Source organism: Galleria mellonella, unplaced genomic scaffold (genome assembly GCF_026898425.1).
Source record: "Galleria mellonella isolate WM207_F2 unplaced genomic scaffold, CSIRO_AGI_GalMel_v1 utg63, whole genome shotgun sequence".
Lineage (NCBI taxonomy): Eukaryota > Metazoa > Arthropoda > Insecta > Lepidoptera > Pyralidae > Galleria > Galleria mellonella.
The window spans coordinates 7,374,207-7,398,979 of record NW_026442130.1 but is presented as its reverse complement, the minus strand read 5'-3'; the positions used below and the strand labels follow the sequence as shown (position 1 = coordinate 7,398,979).

At 31.4% G+C, this 24,773-nt stretch overlaps 1 protein-coding gene across 1 annotated transcript; it reads left to right on the top strand.

Moving 5' to 3' along the window:
* Window positions 1-531: 531 nt before the first annotated feature.
* Window positions 532-24,765, top strand: LOC113521751 (putative glycerol kinase 5). Its single transcript, XM_026907404.3, has 11 exons — window positions 532-829; window positions 1,755-1,848; window positions 3,534-3,703; window positions 4,482-4,571; window positions 6,133-6,247; window positions 6,706-6,908; window positions 14,109-14,340; window positions 15,300-15,394; window positions 17,821-17,984; window positions 19,273-19,406; window positions 19,734-24,765. Exons 1-11 carry the CDS (start codon window positions 728-730, stop codon window positions 19,991-19,993), a joined length of 1,659 nt encoding a protein of 552 aa, XP_026763205.1. The 5' UTR covers window positions 532-727; the 3' UTR covers window positions 19,994-24,765.
* The last annotated feature ends 8 nt before the right edge of the window (window positions 24,766-24,773 follow it).

Sequence of the window (24,773 nt, the reverse complement as noted above, 5' to 3'; positions counted from 1 at the left end):
TCACACCTGTTAGTGTTTAAGTTATCTACGTCTATGTGTCAGTGTCAATCAACACTACAGAGTAAGTGATGTATATGTCATTCAAGGGAAAGTATTACTTTAATATTTACGAAATTGGTAAATGTATCTATGCAGCCATTTAGAAATAAAATTATTGAATACTATACTATTTATATATAATACGAATTCATTAATAATATGTGTCACTAAATAGTAAGGATAATAGTATGGACCGTATTTTTGAATTATAGATAAATTCATTACATTTTGGGTATATAGCATACAAATATTGGTTCTGCTATGACAAAGGGTTTGATTCTGAAAGTTATTTTATTTAATCTAATATTTTAAGTTAATAGTTTCGCTAAATGACTATTTTATATTTGGTCTTTATAATACTGGCGGTTAAGTTTTAAATGATTTTTAGTAATGAATATTGCATAAAGATAGTAACATAAATTGATTATATAAATTTTGTTTTTATTGAAGTGACACCAGTGCGCTACTTTGTGTTTTTGTAAATTATAGATAGATACCTACCACCTAAAATTATCAATCCGTCTTTTTTAGTTTCTGGTGATTATTACATCAATCAACTTACTATTTTATTGTGTCGTTTTTTACTATGTGTATTAAAACTTTCCTTTGGAAGTAATATCAATATCTGCCTTTTTACTTGATTAAGAGTTACAGTAATTTTTATTTTATATAGTTTTGTAACATAGCTATGGAGGAAAAATACATATTAACATTGGATGTTGGCACTACTACAATTCGGGCTTATATTTATAATTCTAAAGCAGAAACTGTTGGAAAATCTACAGAGCAGGTACCTATGATATTCAGATTTTATTCATGTTTTATTGCATTGAACATACTTGTTGACATTTTTTGGTTTTCTTATGTTTATTAAAAAAAATCTTTTAATGAAAGCATCTAGAGAAATAAGGTTTAGCACATGGATTGACTTGGAATTGTTTTTATAGTTCTTGTAGCCAGCTAAGAATTTAATTTAAGCTAATAACAAACAATACTGTGGGCACTGTTTTGTAAGGATTAGATTTGGTTAAAAATAAGCCATATTCAATTGAAAGTTGTTAATTTTTAAACTATTTTTTATTTAACAAATAATACTTCACTACATAAAATATATTATACATAAAGTTCAGTTTGTTTTCAATCCCAAAAACATGTCTTAACTTATATAAAAATCTCATTCATGCTAATCTCTGAAACTGCTCAACCAATGTTGAAGTTTTGTAAATGTGTATTGTTTGCTCTAACTTTATAGATAGCATATATTTTATACTGATAAAAAAAAATGGAGTCTGTAAGTGGTGGCAAGGATAAAACATTTCCTGGTTCAGTTGGTTTTTATATAAAACTTATAAGTATTTCCTGTTTACACTAGCATAAATAGAAAGTAATTTAATTACTAAAATAATAAATACAGGTTACAGTTAGATGCAAAATATGTGCATTGTATTTATTAAAATCTTCAGTCATATGTAATCTGGGTTAAAGGAAATGCTAATGATAATATATATTTAATAGTACTGAAATGTGAATAATAAAGATTAATGATATTTATATAACTGCTTAAATTAAAAATAATATTGTTTTATATTTATTGGAAATTGCTTATAATGAATGGTATGGTAGACAGGTCTGTATTCTAGTAGCTAACTCAACAATTCACACATTTGATTTTTATTATAGCCTTGCAAAATATTTTAAAATATCCCTAATTTCAGGTTGTTCTACATTATCCAAGTCCAGGGTTTGTTGAAATTGATCCAGATGAATTATGGACTTCTATAGTAGCAGTAGTACAAAGATCTTTTAAGGGTAATGTATATTTTTCTGATTTTAGAATAGAGTACATCCTTGAGGGCACTAGGCCAAGGACTTAGTAAAATTTTGATGAATTTTCAATGCTGCAGTAACCCCACTTATATGCGCCTTTTAGATATGATTCTTCAAGGGAATCATCTTTGGTCATGTGATATTGTTTCGTGTGCCGCTCCATTTCATAGTTATAGGAGCCCAAATATTTCTGGGACTTAGAAAGATTTTGATGACTTTTTCAATGTCATGATAGCTCCTCTTTTTTATATGCTTATTGGATAGAGTTAAAATCCTGAACAGAGTATAAAATATGCCACCCTGTTTCCTAATTATAGGGGATAAGTAGAATAAGCATAAACTGGAATAGTAAGTATTTGAAAGAGAAAATTTTACTAAGAGATAGTACATGATGAAATTGTTAGAGATATGACGAGTGAGAGATTACTTCCATCCCACTGGCTAGTAGGGTATTGTGTGGTCCGAGTTTATTATATAATCAGGATAGATCTTCAGTAATCATAAGATGTAAGGAGACTTGAACAGTAGGCATATTCTTCGATCCGCTACGCCGAGTACATGTTTGCACTCACGCTTCGACCGCCTGCGCCGCCGTTTTCGGACGGCTATACCCCTTCCTCAACAAGCACATTAAATGTCGTTTAACAATAAGCTAACATTATACAAAGCGTAAAGTAAGGTGCGTAAGGCTTATCCTCATCTACGCCAGCATTGTATTCGTCCATTTGGCACCCTACCTTCATAAAAGACTCCAGACATTATAAAATAAATTCTTGCAGCGAGTCAGCAATGTAGACATCACTGCGACCTCAAACTCTTTACTATACAACATTTTATGAAGGAAACATCTAGATGCTACTTTAACTCCGCTCAATCACACCTAAATTTACTAATACAGTCCACTATGTACCGATGAGAATTTTCCAACCGCGCCAACGCCGCCCGATGCATGTTTTTGACGATCCCGACGATCCTATCACTGTACCAAATACCCCTAATACTCCTCCCACTCCGCTTCAACCTTCACTACTTCGCCGGCAAGAGCAAAGACCCCAACCATACAGCACAGCATCTGGGCGCTAAGTTCCGGCACTTCAGCCAGTCCGAAAAGATCCCCTGTCCTTTCAGGTGGGCATCGAGATACGATGAGTTGAGCCGAGGCTCGAACCGCTGGCATTGCGCGACCACCCCTAAGGATGTCCACTGACCAAATTAGTAAAACTATATATACCTATAGGAGGGAGAGAAATTGTTCCCTCTGAAAGCCATCATGTTTAATTCTTATTGAATTCATATTACAATTGACCAAATGAGCTAGTTTCACCTCATTGTTTACAGCTCGCTGGTGTTTAATCAGCATATCCCTAAAATGGAGGCAGGGTTACGATTCCATTATCGTCCATAAAAAAAAAAAAACCATTGCCTATAACCTGTTCTGTAATACAAATAGTTTAGTAATAAAAATATATAAATCTTCACACAGTTGCAACATCAAGTATTCTGTACACTCAGATCTCTTACTGAAGCTACTATTACAGATATTCTCTAATTCACATCGTTCCTGGATTGATTGAAGTATGAGGCTAATTTTTCCAGGCTTGTTAAAAATCATATCTCAACTTTGTAGTTAATTATATTATTATTAATATGGCTATGTTTTTTATTAGATGCCGGTCTTAGTGCTCACCAAATAACAGCTATGGGTGTCTCAACACAGAGAGGAACTTTCATAACATGGTCTAGGAGGACTGCGAGACCTTTTCACCGGTTTATAACCTGGAAGGACTTGAGGGCTGATAAATTGGTTAGGCAATGGAATGAGTCATATACCTGGAAGGTAAGTGTAATAATAGATGAATATCAAAGATACAAAAAGAAGTAGGTGTATGCAGTAGTTAATCAACGTAACCAATTTCTTAAAACTCGTATAGTATTCATTAATAGGGTCTAAAATTTTTTTTATAAAGAAAGAATTTTTGTATTACCAAAAAATAAATAAAACTCTCGAAAAAAAAAAAACAGTCTGTATCTGTATAATCGGCGCTAAATAATAATAAGAGTGTACGTACCTGGTACGTACGTATGTAGTGCCATTGGTATAAATACAGGTTTTTCTTTTTTTTTACATCATCACCATCTTTTTTTAGAACCAGTTTTAAAGAAACCCATTCTCAATTAATATACTGTATATATCAAAATGTTCAAATGCTGGCGATTTTATATATAGATAGAATGTTCGAAGGTAATAAGCCTGATAATAAGCTTTCTATAGATGGAAGAATTTTTGGTTGTTGGTTCAGTTTTTTTTTAAATTATATATTACAAAAAAAGACATATAAATAATCAAATGTTGCATAATTATAATATTGATATAGATAGTAGATTAACTCATTCATATTGTAAACAAATAGGACAATATAAAAAAAGACTGTTTCTGACCTATAACTCCGACTTGTAATTTGTTTAATTATGTTTGAATAGTGTTTATATACAGGTTGTGATTGGGACACAAAAAATAAAAAGTGAGCTTGAAATTTTTTTGTATGGCATTTTTAAAGAGAATTTTCTTACATGATTACCTGATACTGGCTAATATGTATTTTATATTGTTTTAGCTAGTAAGAGCCGGTTCCTACGCACTCTATTTAATATCAAGAAGCAAACGATTTCGGGCAGGTAGTGTCCTAAAGTTTATGAATACACAGGTGACTAAATAATTTAATGGTTATTGTTTTAATTTTGTCATAAATTTGTATTGTCATAAATATATAAATATGCTGTGTAAAATCGAAATCATTAGTAAAAAAAAAAAAAATACGAGGCCAGAAATTTCGTACTAACTCAACAGCTAAACGTGTTGTGTTAGGTCATGGGAGATTCAAATTTTTTTGGCGTTTTTCTTTTGTAAATGTTCAAGATTCGATGGTGGAACATTCCTTTCAAAGAATGCTAAGGATTTCGATTTCATACTTTACAATGCCAATTGTTTGTAGCTCTGGAGATGTACATATTAATATCATACTTATAATATTTTGTACTTAAAAGAACTTTCATCATAATAATTTTATATAGTATTTAATCACACTTTAATTGTTTTGCCGTTTAGTATTTAGCATAATTAACTCTTATAGATAGGTTTGAAAGCAAAAAAAAAAAATAACAGAAAAAGACAAATTTATATACAAAAAAAAGTTGGTTCATAATCGTATCTTATCTTACTAATATAATAAAATTGTAACTATACTATGTCTGTACATGGAAGATGTTTAAGAAAAAATTATATGAGGGATCTTAAAAGAGAAGCAATAGAAGCGTAAACAATATTTTTTAAAATTATGTATTACGCAAAAAATATTAGGTACTAAGAAATTGGATGCGGATTGGAGGCAGTTTTGGCTTCGTTACGATTTCATTTTATGCAAATAAATTGAATGTGATAATGTCACAGAAAACCTGATTTAAGTTTCGCAAGTTTGTTGCTTACCATATTTATTTTATACTGGCGTTTTGTAACTTGTAACTATAAACTTAAATATCCATGTATGAGTAGAATTGACACTACTGTGAATTCAATGATAATTACTACGTGGTTTTGTCCATAAAACTAATAATACTCCACGCCATATGCGTATTTTAGATTATTTTCTAGGCGGGCCTGGCTGCTTAAAAACGGTGCATATGTATTGTCAGACATGTCTTTGTGAAGATTTGCTTATATCCTAGAGTGGGCACTAGATGGTTTTAGGATAGGCATGGCCCACGTCGCCCTCACCTCAAAATACACCTATGCTTCATGTTGAATCAACGACTATACGACGGAAGACAACGATACATATATATATATATACGACTGGAGATGAGTGAAATACAAAATTATATTCCAATACTCTCTTCATTTATTAAGAATTCTCTTAATATATAGGATACATATGGCATAAGGCCAAACATACACTACAACCCGGTTTTCGGTTATTTATTGTATTTAAATTAACGTTAAACTGAGTTTATTATATACGATATATATTCACTTAGTATTGCATAGACTTTGTCTTCTCCAAATTTATTTTTTTTGGTCTCTAAACCCCTAAATCGGATTACATATATATACATAAAAAAATGCGAAGTCAGTTCTGCTGTCCTATTTTTTTTTACAGTTTACTATGTATTCACAGTTTCTATTTAAGAAAAAAATATGAAAGGAAATAGCAATTAAAAGTATTTATTATTGTAAGTAATTGCAAAAATAATAAATTTTTATTATTTTAGACGACACTACGACTGACATGGGCGTTACAAAACATCGCAGCTTTAAAAAAGGCAGCTGAAAATGAAGATGCCATGTTTGGCTCTTTGGATTGTTGGTTGCTATATAAACTGACAGGTGAAAGAATGTTAATATATACATTTTGATAATAATATACGATACAATATTAGTTACAAAGACAGTAACCAGTCATTTATAATCATCATATCAGCTCTTAACTGCTCACTGATGAACTTAGGCCTTATCCTTGGGGGATTTTGCTAACAGTCGCTTGACAGCCGAGTTGGCAACCGTATTTAGGCTTTAGTAATGTTTTAAAAGAAACGCTGCTGCACATTCCTCGACCATTAAATCTCCTTAATCGTCTCTTACGACACCCATGGGAAAGGAAGGGGTGACCCATTCTATGCTAGGCCACACGGCGAATCAGTAATTGTATACTCAAAAAATTAAAGCATAAAGCAATAAATGCTGTGAAATTAAAACTAAGTATATAAATAACGCTAGAGATAGTGTAGAAATTCATTTCTAATTTCCCCAATTTTTTATACATCTTAGTGATTTTTGTTGTTCAGGTAATAAAGTGCACATGACCGACGTGTCCTCGGCATCAGCCACAGGTTTCTTCGATCCGTTTACGATGCAGTGGGCGGCGTGGGCGCTCATGTTTTTCAATATACCGATGTCAGCGTTGCCCACTGTCGTGGACACGGCCGGTGATCACTTTACTAGTACCTCGCCTTCGATATGGGGTCATGCGATACCTATACGCAGTTGTGTAAGTATTAGTATTTTATGTATGGTTAAATTCATATGCTGGCACGTGAAAAAAAAATGAAAAATATTTATAATACCTTTTTTTTTATATTTCATTACTTTTTAAGTTCGTACACTTAGATTTTGGAAGTAGGAAAACCAATGAAATGTACCACTTATAGATGGTGTATTAAGATTAAATATACACCAAATTTTAGGTTCTACCTTCAGAAATACAACTGAAGAAACCGTTTTCAATTTGATATAGTATTTTTTGAGCGATTAAGTCAAAATAATATTTATTTTACAAATTTTATAATGTATATAATACGAGGTTTGTCCGGAAAGTACGTATAAAAGTTTTTTAAAAATTTTATTTTACAATTATTCAGGTAAATCAATTTTATCCCCTTCAAAGTACTCCCCCTGTGACATAATGCACTTGTGCCAACGCCGTTTCCACTGTGAGAAGGCTCCTTGAAAGTCCTCTGGTTGTAGGTTTCTCAGCTGCCCCGTCGTAGCTTTTTTTATCTCATTTATGTCCCCCAAATGCCGCCCCCGAAGTACCAATTTGGTTTTTGGGAACAAGAAGAAGTCACACGGGGCCAAATCCAGCGAATAGGGGGGTGTTCGGTCACCGTAATGGAATTTTTACTCAAAAACTCACGGACAACAAGAGAGGTGTGGGCAGGGGCATTGTCGTGGTGAAGAATCCAACGCCCCTCTCGCGCCAATTCTGGACGAACTCGTGCCACACGAGCTTTGAGGCGTCTGAGCACATCGACGTAGAATTTTCCATCAACTGTCTGGCCTGGAGGGACGAATTCTTGATGGACAATCCCCCGAACATCGAACTCTTTCTCGGCCCTCTCTGAATCTTTTTAGCCACTTGTGGACGGTTGGTTCCTTCACAGCATCATCCCCATAAACTGTTCTGAGATCGGCAAAAATTTCACGGCCATTCTTGCCGAGTTTCGAGAGAAACTTGATTACGACGCGCTGCTCTTCAACGGAAGCGGGCTCCATGCCGACGGGGTTTCGTTAAGAGGTAACTTCACAGATGGCGTGACAAGCCAGTTCGCACCGCACGGCGGTCAGACCAGAACTGAAGCATTGTTAGGGACATAAGGAAGGGGTCCTGCGCTTACCTGGCCTCCCCACTCCTCTTTCTCGCATTCCAGAACACTTTTATACGAACTTTCCGGACAGACCTCGTATAATAGGGAGACTGTACAAAAGTCGATTGCTTGTGTACCTCTATCCCATTCGTGTTTTAATCGTAAAGCAGTTGTGTCTGCATGGCTGTGTTTCGGTTTGAAGGGTGGGATATGGCGTGAATTTACAGGGTACAGAGGAATAACACCTGAGTCCTCAGAAATGGCAACGCATGGGGTAACAGAAACAGTATACTCTGTTTGTCCATGGTACTGCTCATGTCTATAGGCCACGGTTACCTTCCATCAGGTTACTTTCCATCAGGTGGGCCGTCAGCTTGTTTGCCATTCTAAGTAGTACAAAAAAAACTTTTCTAAAAAGGAAGTTACCGAAAAAAAATATAGCCATTTTTCACATTTTACTACCCTGTTTATTTTCATCGTCCGTATACTTTATTAGGTAATTAAAAAAATATCATTTATCTATTAATTGTTATGTATTATTTTATCACAATCTCATTTAATCTTGCAATATAAGTAAATGCGTCATATCACAATATTTCATATATGACTTCTCAATTTGATACTAATTATCATTATTTTTAATAATTACTATTTCTATAATATTATATTTCTAGCATATCTTTTCAATTTCCCTTCACGATTTGTCTATGCGTACCACTGTTAGTAGAAAATCTTGATTAAAGTATATCGTAGAGTCCGACAAAAATACATTGTCATACACAGACATATTTCGTGTATTTCTTATGACATTGAATTCCATACAACTTTGTAGTTTTTTTAGAGATTTGTGCAACCCTGGTGTCCTTAAATCTCGTTAATAGCTCAGATTTATTAATTCTTTTATACTGAGCTCGCATTAATACGCCTTTAAAACATGAGTTAAATTTTTTTAACTCATCGAGCATTATAATTATTTTCGATAATGCGTTCGGTGCTAAATTTTTTTAATCACATTTATGTTTAATATCGAAGTCTTATTCCTCTAAATACGATCTAAACTTGGTCAATCTTTTATTCGGTTTCTTGTTATCAAATAAATAAACTAGCGCTTTAGGATCTGTTTGAATTATAAACTTTCTATCACAAATATAAGGTCTAAAATGCTTAGTAGCCCTCACAGTACCTAGCACAAAAATACTTTGAGCTTACTTCTTTTTGAATTGCAAGATACTTTATTTCTATCTTATTTAATTATCTGCTTATATAAACAACCGGGTTATTATTACTATTTAACAATTAACATTATTATTTTATTTTATTTCAATACGTTTGTTTTTTGTTTTTTATACAACTTAGAATGGCAAACAAGCTGACGGCCCACCTGATGGAAAGTGGTAACCGTCGCCTATAGACATGAGCAGTACCATGGACATAACAGAGTATACTGTTTCGCCCATGGTACCCCCCATGCGTTGCCATTCCTGAGTACTCAGATGTTATTCCTCTGTACCCAGTAAATTCACGCCATATCCCACCCTTCAAACTGAAACTGCTTTACGGTTGAAACACGAATGGGAGAGATATACCCAAGCAATCGACTTATGTACAAAGTCTCCCTCTGGTAGCTAGGTACACATTACAGAGAATTAACAATGTTATATTAATTTATACAATACAATAATGTTTTGTTCATGCTAACTCTCCAAAAATATCCGTACACAGCATGATCAAATCATAAACACACAGCCAAATAAGTATGTAAATACAATATAATTTATACAACAAAAAAATATTTAATTTACTTACACATTAACAACTATAAAGGTAATACATGGATAATCATACATATATATACATAGACCACAGCGTATATATTACGGTTTTATATAATATCCATTTATGTAACAACAAAAGAGACTATCAACTAATTACAGAGGAAAATAATACGTTTACGTCGTGACGAAAATTACTGAACTTCGGACCAAATACATCGAGTTTTTCGCCATCTTGATGAACACTACTGCGCTGAAGATTATTATAAGAGCGACACATTCTTAAAATTGGATTGTTAAATGAAACATTATTCCTAGTGCTTGGCACATAAAAAAAACGGGAGTTACAACATTTATTGTTAGTATTAAAGTATACTAATTTAAGTAGCGAGGGACAGTCAACCATAGAATTAACAATTTTGTACAAGTAAATTAATTTAGCCGATCGTCTACTAGATAATAAATTAGCAAATTTAAAGTGTTTAATTCGCGAAAAATAAGATCGTAATTTCCTGACTAAGCTATATCGTCTACAAGTAGTTGCTAGGCATCTTTTCTGTATTTCAATATTTTCTTCATGTATAGCGTAATAAGAAGGCCATATTATAGTATCATACTCAACAACGGGTCTTATAAGTGTTTTGTATAAATAGTCTGTGTGATTTATTAAAAATTTTATTTGCTCTGTACAATGAACCAAGCAACTGGTTACAGTGACTGATGATATAATCTAAATTGTCACGAAAAGATAATTTGGAATCAAACATTATTCCTAAATCTTTAACTACATCTTTATGCTTAAGTTTTTGCTTGTTCATGTCGTATTCAAATATAAATTTTAGGGATCTTGAAGCAAAAGATATTGTGTTACATTTTTTTATGTTCATATACATATTATGGGCACAACACCATTTATAAATATCAAGATCCTTCTGTAACTGCAAACAATCTCTGATACCATTAACTATGCGATAAACTTTTAGATCATCAGCATAAAACAATTATTCACTTTTTATAGAGTACTAGGTCGTTAATAAATAAAATAAACAATAAGGGGCCCAGGTGCGATCCTTGAGGAACTCCTGAGATTACTATAACAGGGGTATATTGAAAACCTTTAATAATAATTATTTGACTTCTATTAAATATATATGATACGAATCCCATGAATCCCATATGAAGTAAGATTTTTAACATAAGTTCATGGTTCATCTTATCAAATGCTTTAGAAAAGTCAGTGTATATTGAATCTCTACTACTATCTCTACTACTGTGAATAATATTAGATTATATAGATAGAGTGTCTTCATACAAATGCATTAAATAATTAAATATAGATACGTCAAGATACATTGTGTATGTAAGTATATAGAACATTAATAAAAAAAAAAAACAACGATTTTATTTTACGCTAATTATTCTTTTTAATAAATTGAATGACTCCTGACCCTAGTTTGTCCATTGATAAGCACCATTTTTTTTTACATAAATAACCCAATTGATAAATAACGGCAGTAAAATTTCTTACATATTTACGATAATTATTTACGAGTATACGTGTAGTAGCGGACATTTCAGAACGTACGCACGTGTATTTCAGAATAGGAGTAGTAGTAGGAAAAACAAATGAGAGAGACCACTTCTCGATAGTGTATTAAGATAGAAAATCATCAGTTTTTAAGTTAGATATTCCAGAATACAATTGTGAAAACCGCATCTGATTTGGTGCAGTAGTTTTTACTTGATACCGGAAGAAACATACGTACAAACAGACAAAATTTATAAAAGTTATTGTTTTGCCATATTATTAGTCGTATTAACACCCCTTATATTAATTTTTCTTCAATATTTCCCATGTACAGATATCGTTGCATCATTTAGTTACAATTTCATTATATTAGTAAGATGGCATCCTCTAATTCATCTGTTTGAGATTTTCATGTCATTGTACGTAATTCTATTGTCTGTATTTATTTATAAATACGTTTTTGGTTAAATCACATTATTTGTTTAATTTTATAATCTAACATTGCTTAACTGTAATAATCTTTAATTATTAATCAGATTTATGGGCTTATAATAAGCAATAATAATAATAAGTAGTCTGATAAAGTTAAAGTCAGTTTACTGACTTCAATTTTATCAATCGATCAAGATAACTATTTATTGGAAAATTTTAAGTAAAGATATAGAATAAAGCGATAGGACGCTTTGTGTATTAATTAAATATTAAACAAATGACAAGTATTGCATATAATTTGATTTTAAATGAACAAGACATCAGATCAGTCTTATTTAATAAAAGAGGCCGATGATTGGTATTTTAGTAAACTTGCACTTTTCTCCAATGCACGACAAAACAATTACTTCGAAAAAGATAAAAGGTCAATTCATATAGAATCACGTAAAGAACACAAAAGACCCGGTTTACGTATCATTATCATCATATCGATCGTTATTTATCCCTTAAGCATTTCTCCTTATAGTGCCATAATGATAGGCCCTGAGTTACCTGTATCCACTGACATCAGAGAGGCAGGTCAGTTAGCACATTGTGATGAATATACCTGCAATTCAGCACGATAGTTTTCAGAGAGGACCACTGGGAGGTCGACCTGATAAGAGCATATTGCTAGTAATAGGATGGGTAGAAGAAAATTATTACTCCGTCGAGAGCAGAGATGTGACATAAAGGTGTCGAAGGTGGAATCCAGGGGGAAGATATTGTTAGTAATACGTCCCATTGCTAGTAATATACCTTATTAGGTCGACTTCCACGTGGTACTCTCTGGAAACCGTCGCGCTGAATTCAAGGTGTATTCATTACGATGATGATGAAATTACAAGATACAGAGGCATAACACCATAATCTTCAGGAATTACAAAGCATAATGGTTACTATACAGTACAGAGAATTCCGTGATGTCAACGTTATTCGTGTGAATAGACGACGGTTACCACTGTCTATCGAGCGAATTTTCAGCTTGTTTACCTCTCTAAGTATTATAAACAAAACCTCTAGTGGATCTGGACAAGCGACAAAAGAGTATATCAATACAAACGTTTTATTCATCACACGTGTAAGAAAGAACAAGACATCCGACGTTGCTATCTCATTTTATGTCATGTACATGATAATTTACGAGGTTGTATCTCGTATATATTTTTTAATTGATGAGACCTAAATGATAACCTAGCTAGCACAATCGGTAGACACTGGCGGGGCTCCAGTGAAACATCTTAGGTTAGGATGAGGGCAGTTTAGTTGACCCCTTGTTACGAATTTTGTGCTTCGGCATATTTAATGTGTATTCTTAAACATAGGACAGCAGGCGTGAGGGGTAGTTGTCGTTATAAGGTACCTAAGATATGGAATAATTTACCTCCACCCTTGAGAGAATGTTTTTTTTTATTTAACTTAGAATGGCAAACAAGTTGACTGCTCACCTGCTGGAAAGTGGTAACTGTCGCCTTTACACACGAGCAGTACCATGGACATAATATACAGTTTTGCCCATGATATTCCCCATGCGTTGCTATGAACAGAATGTAACAGTAAATCATCTTTTAAATATAATTTGTGAATTATCGTACAGTCACTGTCAAGGGTTGGATACTTGTTTTATTCTACACATTCTACACTTTTTTTTGTTCTTGTTTTTCTTTTATTATTGCTGTTTTTACTGATATTTTTTTGTTTTTTTTTTTTTTACCTATTGTTTTGCGTATCTTTGTGTATTATATTTCTCTAAATGTTAATTTATAATCTTGATAGACCGGGCTAGGTGATGAGGTGCTAATTAAAAATTAGCATTACTGCTTCTGCAGGAACTTTAAGCTGAATTGGCATCCTTTTTTATTTGCATGAAACTGACCGATTTCAACTACACTTTCTATAATATATAAATGTAAACCTTTTTCTTAAATTTTTTTTAATGTTGTTATTACTTGCAGTCTAAGTATATTAAGTGTTGTGGATTATTAAAATAAATTTTCATTTATTCAATTTAATAATAATTAAGCACGATGGTTTCTAGGGGGACCTTGTTGAGGTCGACTTGATAATGAATATTGCTAGCAATGAGGCTGTTCGATCCCATTACTAACGATTCATTTCCCCCCGCCTTATATATATATATATATATATATATATATATATATATATATATATATATATATATATATATATATATATATATATATATATATATATATATATATTGTAATGTGCTGCAATCGAATTTGTGAACATTTAAAGAAAAGACGGTCTGTTAAACTGCTATACATCCAATATTGTCATTCTTATATCAAGATAATTTTTTTATTTACCAGATGGCAGATCAAACAGCGTCAATGTGGGGTTCTTGTTGTTTCGACGTAGGAGATGTCAAGTTGACCATGGGAACGGGCACATTCTTCAACATTAACACTGGAACCTCACCTCACGCAAGCGTGTCCGGATTGTACCCCATTGTGGGATGGAGACTGGGAGAGGAGTTGGTCTATTCGGCGGAAGGTGCCAACAATGACACAGCTTCTATCATAAAATGGGCGCAGGCACTAGGTACATAATTTTGGTAATATTATAAATGTAAAAATTTTTATGTTAGAAACTCAATCAATTTAAAAGTACTGAACGGATACGAATCATATATTAAAAATATGCCGTGTCCTTGAATAACATTTACGATATTTTGTATAGTAAATCATGTCGGTAAAGCTAAAAAATACAGCTAATTATTACTAATACTATAAATAAAAAAGTGTATGTTACCTATTGATACCTTAACATGTACATTATGTAGGTACACTCGGTATTTCGTATGGAAAAAAGTAAAAATTAATATATTTAGGTTACATGAAAGGATTGTATTAACTTAAAAAATATCCCTGATTCTATCCATGCCACACACACGTTAGTCGCTTATCATAAGGCGGAATGTGTCGAAAAAAATGTCTAAGTGTGCGGCGTGTAAAAACCTTACATTTGTAAGTACACTATTTTTACATCCACGTTTCACCATTACAAGTGTAGAAGAAGGTATGTTGGTTTTAAGATATTTGTTTATATTTGATGTGTGACCTTAGATTATTTAGATAAATCATTGATTGTCTGGGGAGGTCAAATTCAGCTTAAGTGAATTTTTTTTAATGGGTAATAATGGAATGGTAACCCCGCCTGCGCTATCGGGATACGCTGGTGGGGAAAACTTGTGACGTTTGGTTGACTAAATTTTGACATACTTTTTCTAAATCATAACGAAACATCAATTTTTGAGGGTACACTAAAATATGTCCGGATTAAGTCGATTTTTTATATTTGAATTGGGAACTATTTTTCAACCCACTTAAAAAAAACGAGGTTGTGAGTATCAAAAACTAGTCAAAATTTAGTCAGCTAATTTGATGACTGGTTTCAAATTTTTTTATTTAATAAAACGCACTTTTATTTCGTTATTGCAAGTAATGGGATTAAATTTATTCACTTTTCGTTAATGTTGTTTTTATTTTTTTTTATCATAGGTTTGTTCGACGATCCCCAGGACACTGCTGAAATAGCGATGTCCGTGCCAGATTCAGATGGCGTTTACTTTATACCGGCTTTCAGTGGACTTGGGGTGAGTTGTATTCTATACATATTATTACAATAAAAAAAATAAGGAACGGGTAGAAGAATAAAGATGATAGGTGAGGATGAAAGCAGGTCAGTTGGCTCCTCGTGGTGAATTTAACAACAATTGGATAGATAGATAGATAGTCTTTATTGTTTCCTCCAAAAGATTACAATAATTTTCAAATTATCGTCTATGGTTTTCAGGGGGAACTGCGTAGAGTTCGATTTGATAGGGTATATTGCTAGCAATGGGGCTGTTAGGCCCCATTAATACCAATTCCTTTCGCCTCTACCTCGTATCATTAGATTCGTTCGTCACTTGTCTAGAGGGCTGGTTAAAACGTCGAAATAAATGTAGTAAAATATATAATTCCTGCATAATTATGTTAATTTCATCTATAAACCATGCAGTAACCGGCTTGAAACCGGTCATGAATGTCCTCCTGTTGACTTCTTTATGGTCGTGTATATAATTGCTGTACTGTACTGTATATAATATACTGTATGTATATGTATATAATAGCTGTACTGCTGTTGTATTCACACTCCACATGCTTTTAAGCATAAAGTTTTTAACGCTTGTAACGAAATCATTATTGCAGTAATAGCTTAATAAATGTTTTTTTTTGATGGGTGATAATGGTATGGTATAACGGGATACGTTGGCGGATCACCAGTGAAGGGTGATAGATGAGAATGAAAACAGGCCAGTTAGCCCATCATGATGAATTCATCAGGAATTAACCATGATAGTTTCCAGGGGGTAGTTTCCATTACTAACAATCCCTTTCCATTTTCAACCATAAAAAAAATAAAATAAAAAGAATTCCCTTTCCTCCTGTAACATTGTTATAAACCTGACAATAAGTTCATGTGACTGTTTAAATTATCACTATTTAAAAATTATTAATACAAGTTTTCTCAAACATAATATTTTAGTAAAAAAACTACCTATACTTATCGTAGTCATTGAAGTTACGAAAGTATAAATAGTTATAATGTATATGAAAAAAAGTATAAAAAAACATGGTATAAATAAAAGAAATACTTAAAATTCATATTTATAAATACGAAATTTAGAATGAAACAATTGCGGGGTCAAATGCGGCCAAGGTTTGCCAATGACATCCTGTACACGATTGTCGCAAGTAAGGACTGGTTTTATGTCTCTTGTATTAGATAGTGTTGATACTGAAATAAACAAATATATAATACACATATTGTTACCTACTTCCAGATGGAATATTACAAATTTAAAAATTTACACAAAGTACTATTAAAATAAATTTGAGATTCATTTCGCTAAAAACGAAGTAGTGGTGGCAAAGTTAAAACAGGACTAGCCTATGAGAAAACATTTTATAAAAAGAACCATTATAATCCATGCTGTCCGTGACGAGATTGCGTAATAAACAATTGTATTAATATTATAAATGCAAAAGTTTATAATGAACGGACGGATGAATGGATGGATGTTCGTAACTCTTTCATGCAAAAACTACTGAAGAGATTTGAGTGAAATTTGGTGCACGAATACTTGAGTTATATTCTAACTTAGCATATAGGATACTTTATGTATTGATTCACCTGGGGAAACCTGCGGGATACTGCTAGTATTAAGTAAACGAATAACCTCGTGTCACATGAAGAGATAATGACAGGTTACGGGATCAATTTGTTTTATTGAGTCAAGTATTCAATAGAGCAAATTGAGATTGAAATGGTATGAGCAATATCTACCTAAACTTATATTATAAACATTGAAGATCTCATTTTTTTTATATATTTGTAATGGATAACACAAAAACTGCTTGTTTCATTTTAAAAAGTTCTCGTTTTTTAAAAAGCCGTGCTAATTCGGGATGATCTACTATATTGTTTTACTGGTGTATTATAGTTACAAAAAGCATTAGGTATGTGTTATAGTTGTCTAATACACATAGTAAAAACTTGCTTAATTGTGATCCAGCCGCCGCTATGTAATATTTTCAAAGATATTATTATTATTAAAATCATAAATAATTACTAGTTATTTGTCCGCTATAGTATACGCGAGGATTTCTAAAGTAGGGAAGCCAATACAATAGATCACTTTTAGATGGTGTATCAAAATAAAACTGACATCAGTTTTTAAGTTAGACTTTCAGGTTACACAATAGTGAAAATCGCATTCAATTTGATCCAATAGTTTTAATTAAACATCATTTAGCCATTATCTTGTGATAGTATAACATATTGATAGAGAGATACTAATTTATGTGAAGCCGGAACAACATATACATAGATAGATAAAATTTCTAAAATTTTGTATTAACTTGTATTGCTTCTATTAAAACCCATTACTTTATTATTTTTTAAATATTTTCCATGTCTGTACATCGTCCAGTTACAGTTTTATTATATTAGTAAGATTAATAATTCTTTTTCCAGCCACCATACAACGACGGTACAGCGGCATCTGGTTTCATCGGCATGAAACCGTCGACAACGCGGGCGCACTTAGTACGCGCTGTACTAGAGTCGCTCGCGTTCCGCACCGCACAACTGTACGCGTGCGTACGAGCCGAGACAACATTACGTTTTTCCGGTATTAGGTATAATCACATAAAATAATTATTGTCCTCATTATTTATCATTGTTTTTTTATAAAACATCCCATAACTAATGGCTATATTACAATAGCAAACAAGCTGACGGCCCATTTCAATCGAAAGTGGTAAGGGACCTCTATAGACATGATCAACACCATAGATACCTCAGAGCATACTATGATGACCATGGTACGAAAATTTTTCATGCGTTCCTATTCTCGAAGACTAAGGTGTTATATCTCTGTGCACTGTAATGGCTGCATTTGTAACCAAAGTTCGTGTATAAGTTACGGTCACCAAAACATCAACAGTCAACAAATGGCTCTGTCTACTCCTTTGGGGATTATAATCATGAGCTAGCGAGTTTCTAATAAGATTAGCTAATTTAAGACCAGTGTTGAACATTAGAGTCTTTGTTGATTTTATAAATCTAATATATATATATATATATATATATATATATATATATATATATATATGGAGACTTTGTAATATTTTATCACAATGATATCCTACTGATACTCTTATTGTAAATCTATAATAGTTTAAATGTACTTATCTATAGGCATTAATTGTTTATTAATATTGAGTATCAAGGTTATGGGCACATTATCTTATCATGCCCTCATTATCCATATATGTGAAAATATAGAATTGTTACAAAAATGAATGATATAATGAGATATGAATGGTATTTTATACAATAAAAATTGGTAAATTATTACACTATACTCACCTTACTATTTACTCATTTTATTCTTAAAAAAAAAAACAGATTTATTTAATAACGATGATGACATTTGATATTTTTTTTTAATAGGAAACCTCTTATAGGAAAGCTTTAATAAATTAATAAAAATTTTTGTTCAAATAGATTTAATTATAAGCTGTTATTAAAAAAGCAACAGCCGAGTTTCTTCTCAGTTAAAATAATTTTATTAACTAAAATATGAATCAGTTGAAAATTTGTGATAATATTAAAAAATAACACTCAATTATAAACCTTAAATAACGTTTGTTGACATTTTAGCTAAAGAGCTCTTTAAATCTATAATTAGATTTGTTATGAATAAGACAGTAAACACTGGCCGTCCAATAACACGTGTCTAATATAATGCGCACAATAATATTCATAAACATTTTTTATTTATGTTTACATACTTGACAATTTTTTAACTGGGAATTGATGTGTAAATGTTATTTATATATGAAAATAATATTTCAATAATTATGGTTTGAAATTTTCTTTGTAATGTATATTTGTGATTGATTAAAGTCATATTATTTTCAGATTAGACGGTGGAGTGTCCAATAACGACTTTATAGCTCAACTTATAGCGGATCTTACGGGGCTGCGAGTGGAGAGGCCGGTGGACGTAGAAATGTCCTCGCTTGGATGTGCGCATATCGTGGGCTTACAGTTAGGTGAGGTCTCTATTTGATTTCCTATATATATATCTATATATATATATCTATATATCTATATATATATATATATATATATATATATATATATATATATATATATATATATCACGTATAGAAAGTTATATAATCAGCGAATAACATAAACCATATACTATTTTTGAAAATTCTCTGTACCGGGGCGGATCCGCGTCGGATCGTTAGCATGTAATAAAAAAAGCTTTAAATATATAGAGAAATGTGGTAGCAATCGACAAATGCGTCACAACCCCATCCGACTTTATAATCGTGATATTTATATGTTATTGTTTTATTTTCCATTTTCAGGTATATGGGAATCTAAGGACGCGTTAAGGAAAATACGCAAAGTTGGATGCGTTTTCAAACCCCGTCCGCAGGTTAGGAAGTCGTACGAAGTCCCCATGGCTCGATGGGAGGACGCCGTGAAGAGAATGTGTGGGTGGTATGCCAACTATAAGCCCCCACAATTCATCGCGACCATATCGGACTCGAGCAGCAGCTCCGTCACTCCACAGAATAGTTTTAAAATCTCAGCCGAAAACAAAAATGGCGTTTACCCTAAATAGCGGTGGCTTATTTTTCTGTTGGCCTTTATTGTCGTGTGCTTTCCAATGTGCAGATGATATTTGGCTTCTCAGTACCCGAAGGTGTTCAGTTGGTAGGTATATTTGTAGGTTGTTAAATTGGTTGAAGCTTTATATTGAAATACGTTCCGTGATTTGGTTTCGATTAGGTGAATAATTTAGGTAATTAGGATTTTTCAATTGGGTCCGATATGCGGGTTCTGGGTGCCTAGATGTTCGTTGTCCGGTTTCTCATGACAAGGTATTCTTGTTTAGAGACCAGGAAATAGGTAACATTGTGTAGCTATAACTTTAGTAACAGAAAATTGGGTATTTGTGATATATTTGTTTTCTTTCTATTTATTACTTTGTGAATGAATTTGTTATCCCACGTATATTTTTAATGAGAAATATATGTTTGATGAGGACGGCATCATCGTTATTTACTGTCAGGTTTAGATGTTTTTAATTTTAATAATTCTATACAAGTTGTATTTTTAAATCTATATTACAGTTACCTTCAACGTATTACAGAACATACTTAAAATAAGATACCATTATGACCGTAACATTAATTGTGCAGTTGTCAAACTTTACACACAATGTTAGCTCAATAGTTTTTAATTGTTAGAGGTAATGTTTTGTATATATTAAACAATGACAATGAAAATATAACACAATGGTAATGAAAAAAAAAACAGAATTTACGTTAGATTGCGATGTTGCTGTTCTTACTAAATATACTCTCTTAATATCAGTTACAATGTAAACAAAACTTGCCAATTTTATTTTTTATTATATTGTAGATATTTTACGTTGTCCATTATATAGTTTTACGAAATATAGAATGTGATAATCCCACCATTGGAAGTACCTCATACTAGTCTTGGTAGATTGTTTAAACTCTGAATTGTAAAAGACAAAAGTGCGTAGTCATATAGAGAATTTGCGTGTAATGTTATAGTAAAAAATGAGTTTAGCTTACATTAAAAACGTTTAATATTTCTGATTGATTATTTAAATGCTCTGTACGTGAGTGACACTTAGTTTGTTGACAGAGCATTGTTTGAATAATGAGTCAAAAATATTAAATATTATTGAATTATTTTCAAAAATTCACACAATAATTCTGACGTTGCGATGTTCTTAGTTCAAAATATGGCTCATCTGGTTACAAATTTTAACCGAACTCCAGTTAGCTCGTTATGCTTGATTCAGTAATAAACACTTTCAATTCTCCAAGACCATTCGTTCTCGCAGTGTATTTAAAGTATTAACGTATAGTAATTTACAAAGAAAATCCACACAAAGTCACAAGAATTTAATAGTAAACATTTTTGAGTTAGCTTATTTTGTGTTCACATAAAAAAAAAATATTTCACAAGGTGACGTTTTCTGTTTCTTTATGCTTATTGGGTTTCGGTATTACATTAGGTTTCGATATTATACTTTAATATACATATGTACATGTGTGTATTAAATATGTACATTCTGCGGCTTACATGCCATAGTTTTATAGTTAAATAGTTCAATTATTATTATTCGATATTTAGTTAGTCGTAAATACTCCTTCCCCAAGATATTTATTTGTATATAATTGGCATATGTAAATATATTGTAAACTAGTAATTGGTGTTTTGGTGCTTAGATTATTTGGGTAGGTACTGAGAAATATGTAATAGTGTATATATAATCATTTAAACCAATCATTCCTGTTATATTTAAATTACGTCCATGTTTGATCTATATTTATAAATATTTACAGAGACCACATCTATTGTTTATAATCAGAAATGAGAATGTACCAAAGAATAGTAGACTGCGGGGTGACATAATAAAGACCACTTGTGATATAATACGTTATTATGTAAGCACAATATAAATTGTGAATATGTTATACGATTGAAAACATAAGGGAGAAAACATAAGAAAGACTCTCAAAATATCATAAACATACTACCCAGCTGAGAAGAAAAAACATAAATGCTGAATCGGTTTTAATGTATGATAGATACAGATGTAAGTGCTACTGTATGGGTTACATTATTTCGTGTAGTCGATTTACGCTTATCAACGAAATTGTGACTCCATTCATGTCGAGAAGTACTGCTGATGCGACCAAGTACACTCGCCGGATGATTTTTCAACAGTTAAGTCGTAATTTTCGTGATATTATTAAAAAAAATATTGTTTTGTGTAGAATTCTCTGCGATGTTTGCTATGATTAACAATTTAGGCAAACATATATAATTTTTTTATTCTATCCTTTAGAAATCAAATTAAATAGAGAACAATAAAAATAAATGAACGTGCACAATAAAAGGAAAAAAGAACATAAAAAATCAACATAAATATATACCAAAGATTCTACACATTAGGACTTGTGAGTTTTCTTACTAAGAAAGCAGTAAAGATATACATCTGTAGGCGTATATGTATGAGACAAATAATATAACTACAAATAATATATATTTGTAGTCATTGAAATGTCCAATCTTCATCTCAGCGATTTTGGCCATTGGCAATTTCCAATTGAGGAGTAGACGTGAATATGGCAACTAATATATCAAAAGCAAGTTTATTTAGTGCATGCGAAGCTTTTAAGGTTTATTATTAATAGTCTCCCTTTAAAATTCCTAGCCCATCCATGACCATTAACCATTCCATGTAGTTAAGATAGTCTTTATTTACATCAATTTTAGTCTAATATATTTTGTTATTTTTATTTGACATAGTTTAGTAGGTTATGATTTTTTTTCTAATGGTTCTTGTTTTTGTAATTTTATACGTAATTAAATAAATAGAGACCATGATGTCTTGAAAAATTAAACTATTCCAAATAATCGTTATCTTATATTTTTTTTATACAATTTGTTTTTTTTTGTTGTTGTTTTGTAATTGCAAATATTAAAACAATTATATACATTTGTTACATGCTCTTGCCAAATATAAAATATAATATAAAAAATCGTATATTATAAAGAACTAACCTAATTACTTATTTATGTTAGATACCAACAAATAAATATTGTTTGGATCTAAGATAAATTAGAAAGCAATGAACCTATTAGGTTTTATTCCTTGGACAATGATATTTTATAATTCAAAGAGTGAGATGGTTATGATTAAACCTAATAACCATTAGATATTGTGTAGTTGTGAAAATACACAATATCACAACAACACAATATGTATTAATAATAGATGCAAGATATTATTAATATATTATGTATTAAAAAGATTAAAAACCAATGTATTATTTTTACTATTGGTCGTCATACGATTTTGCTCACTTAAGTAGGTAGCTATTTGTGTCAGTACTATAGCCAATCGTTGATATGCCAAAGCTATTGAGATTATATTCGGATCTTGGCATAGTAATATAAATAAGAAATTACTACTTCTTAATACATTTTGTTCACGATAACGGGTTTGCTCAATAATGTAATGGCCACAGAATGGATTTATTGATTATAAAAAATATTTGTCGCTTTGTTTAGTCAGTAATATAGGACTAAAAAAAAAAATACATCAATTCATACACATATGCGTATATTTATAAATCTAGTTTATTTTACATCTAAGTAAATTAATATTGTGTCTTTTTATTAAAAGTTCCAACTTAAAAAGGGGGAGGTCATTTATTGGTTCACATTTACAAAAATCTATTATTATTTATTTTTCATGTCAAGTGTTCATACCAGTAGCAAAAATGACTACTTCGAAATTATCTGCCAATTTACACGAACAATTTTCAATATTTCTATTTGATATTATTTCATTTAAAATTTGTTGTGATAGTAAATAATAATAATGGAATAAATTGTATATAAATTTCTTTATATACAACTAGAAATTATGTACTTGCTTCATAAATTGCTTTTGAGGCCTTCAAATACTTTTTGTGCTATGACAACCCAAATTTTCAGTAATAGCATAATAGGAATGTTATTGTATGATTAACATATAACTTAGTTATTAGAATAATTTTGATATAATAATTTATAAACGTTCAAATTATTTAAATGTTTTTGATAATTTATTGGTAATGCAGACGTTGCCAGTATACCAGCTTTGGTATGAATACTTTAAATTTTCAACTGATTTTAAAACGGAGGAAGTTTGATCGTATTATTTTATATTTGTTACATCACAGCTCCGTTAATTTTAAACTAATTTGGAAAATTATTATCTGAAAGGATATATTTACAGGCTATTTTTTTGGCTCCATAAAAAATTTATCAAAATTTGTTCTGTAGTTTAGTTTTTAATCAAAAATTTGTCACAATTTAAATTGGTATTTTTTTGATACAATCTTTTATTTTCTTTTAATATTACTATTAAGCAATATGTTGAGTTTAATAATAGTATAGTTTCAATAAGCTTTGGCTGAGGTAATTAGAGAATCATATTTATATCAGATCCAGACTGTGTAATTATTAAGGTATATAGAAGACAATATTATTGTTTTAATATATTATAGATATGTAATGATGGTGATGATGATGTAATGATGATGTGTGATGTGTTTTTTACCTTTGGCTCAATATTGTATGATAATTATGTCGATTTTTACAGTCACTATGTTGTTTAGGTTTAAGTTATAATACTTTGTTAATAGATAAGTGATATTAATTACTGGTCCTTTGCTTTATAAATTTTTAAATCACATCGAAACTTGCCATAATCTACTAGAACATTAATGAGATTAAGTATCTGATGGTAATCTATTGGTAATGGGAAAAAATATTTTGGAATTAAAGGCGATAAAAACATGACGTTT

Excerpts from the sequence above, each read along its gene's own strand:
- LOC113521751 (XM_026907404.3), top strand. The coding sequence starts at position 728 with ATGGAGGAAAAATACATATTAACATTGGATGTTGGCACTACTACAATT. Across the intron at positions 6,248-6,705 it reads GTTGCTATATAAACTGACAG|GTAATAAAGTGCACATGACC; the intron begins GTGAAAGAATGT and ends TTTGTTGTTCAG. Across the intron at positions 14,341-15,299 it reads AAAATGGGCGCAGGCACTAG|GTTTGTTCGACGATCCCCAG; the intron begins GTACATAATTTT and ends TTTTTATCATAG.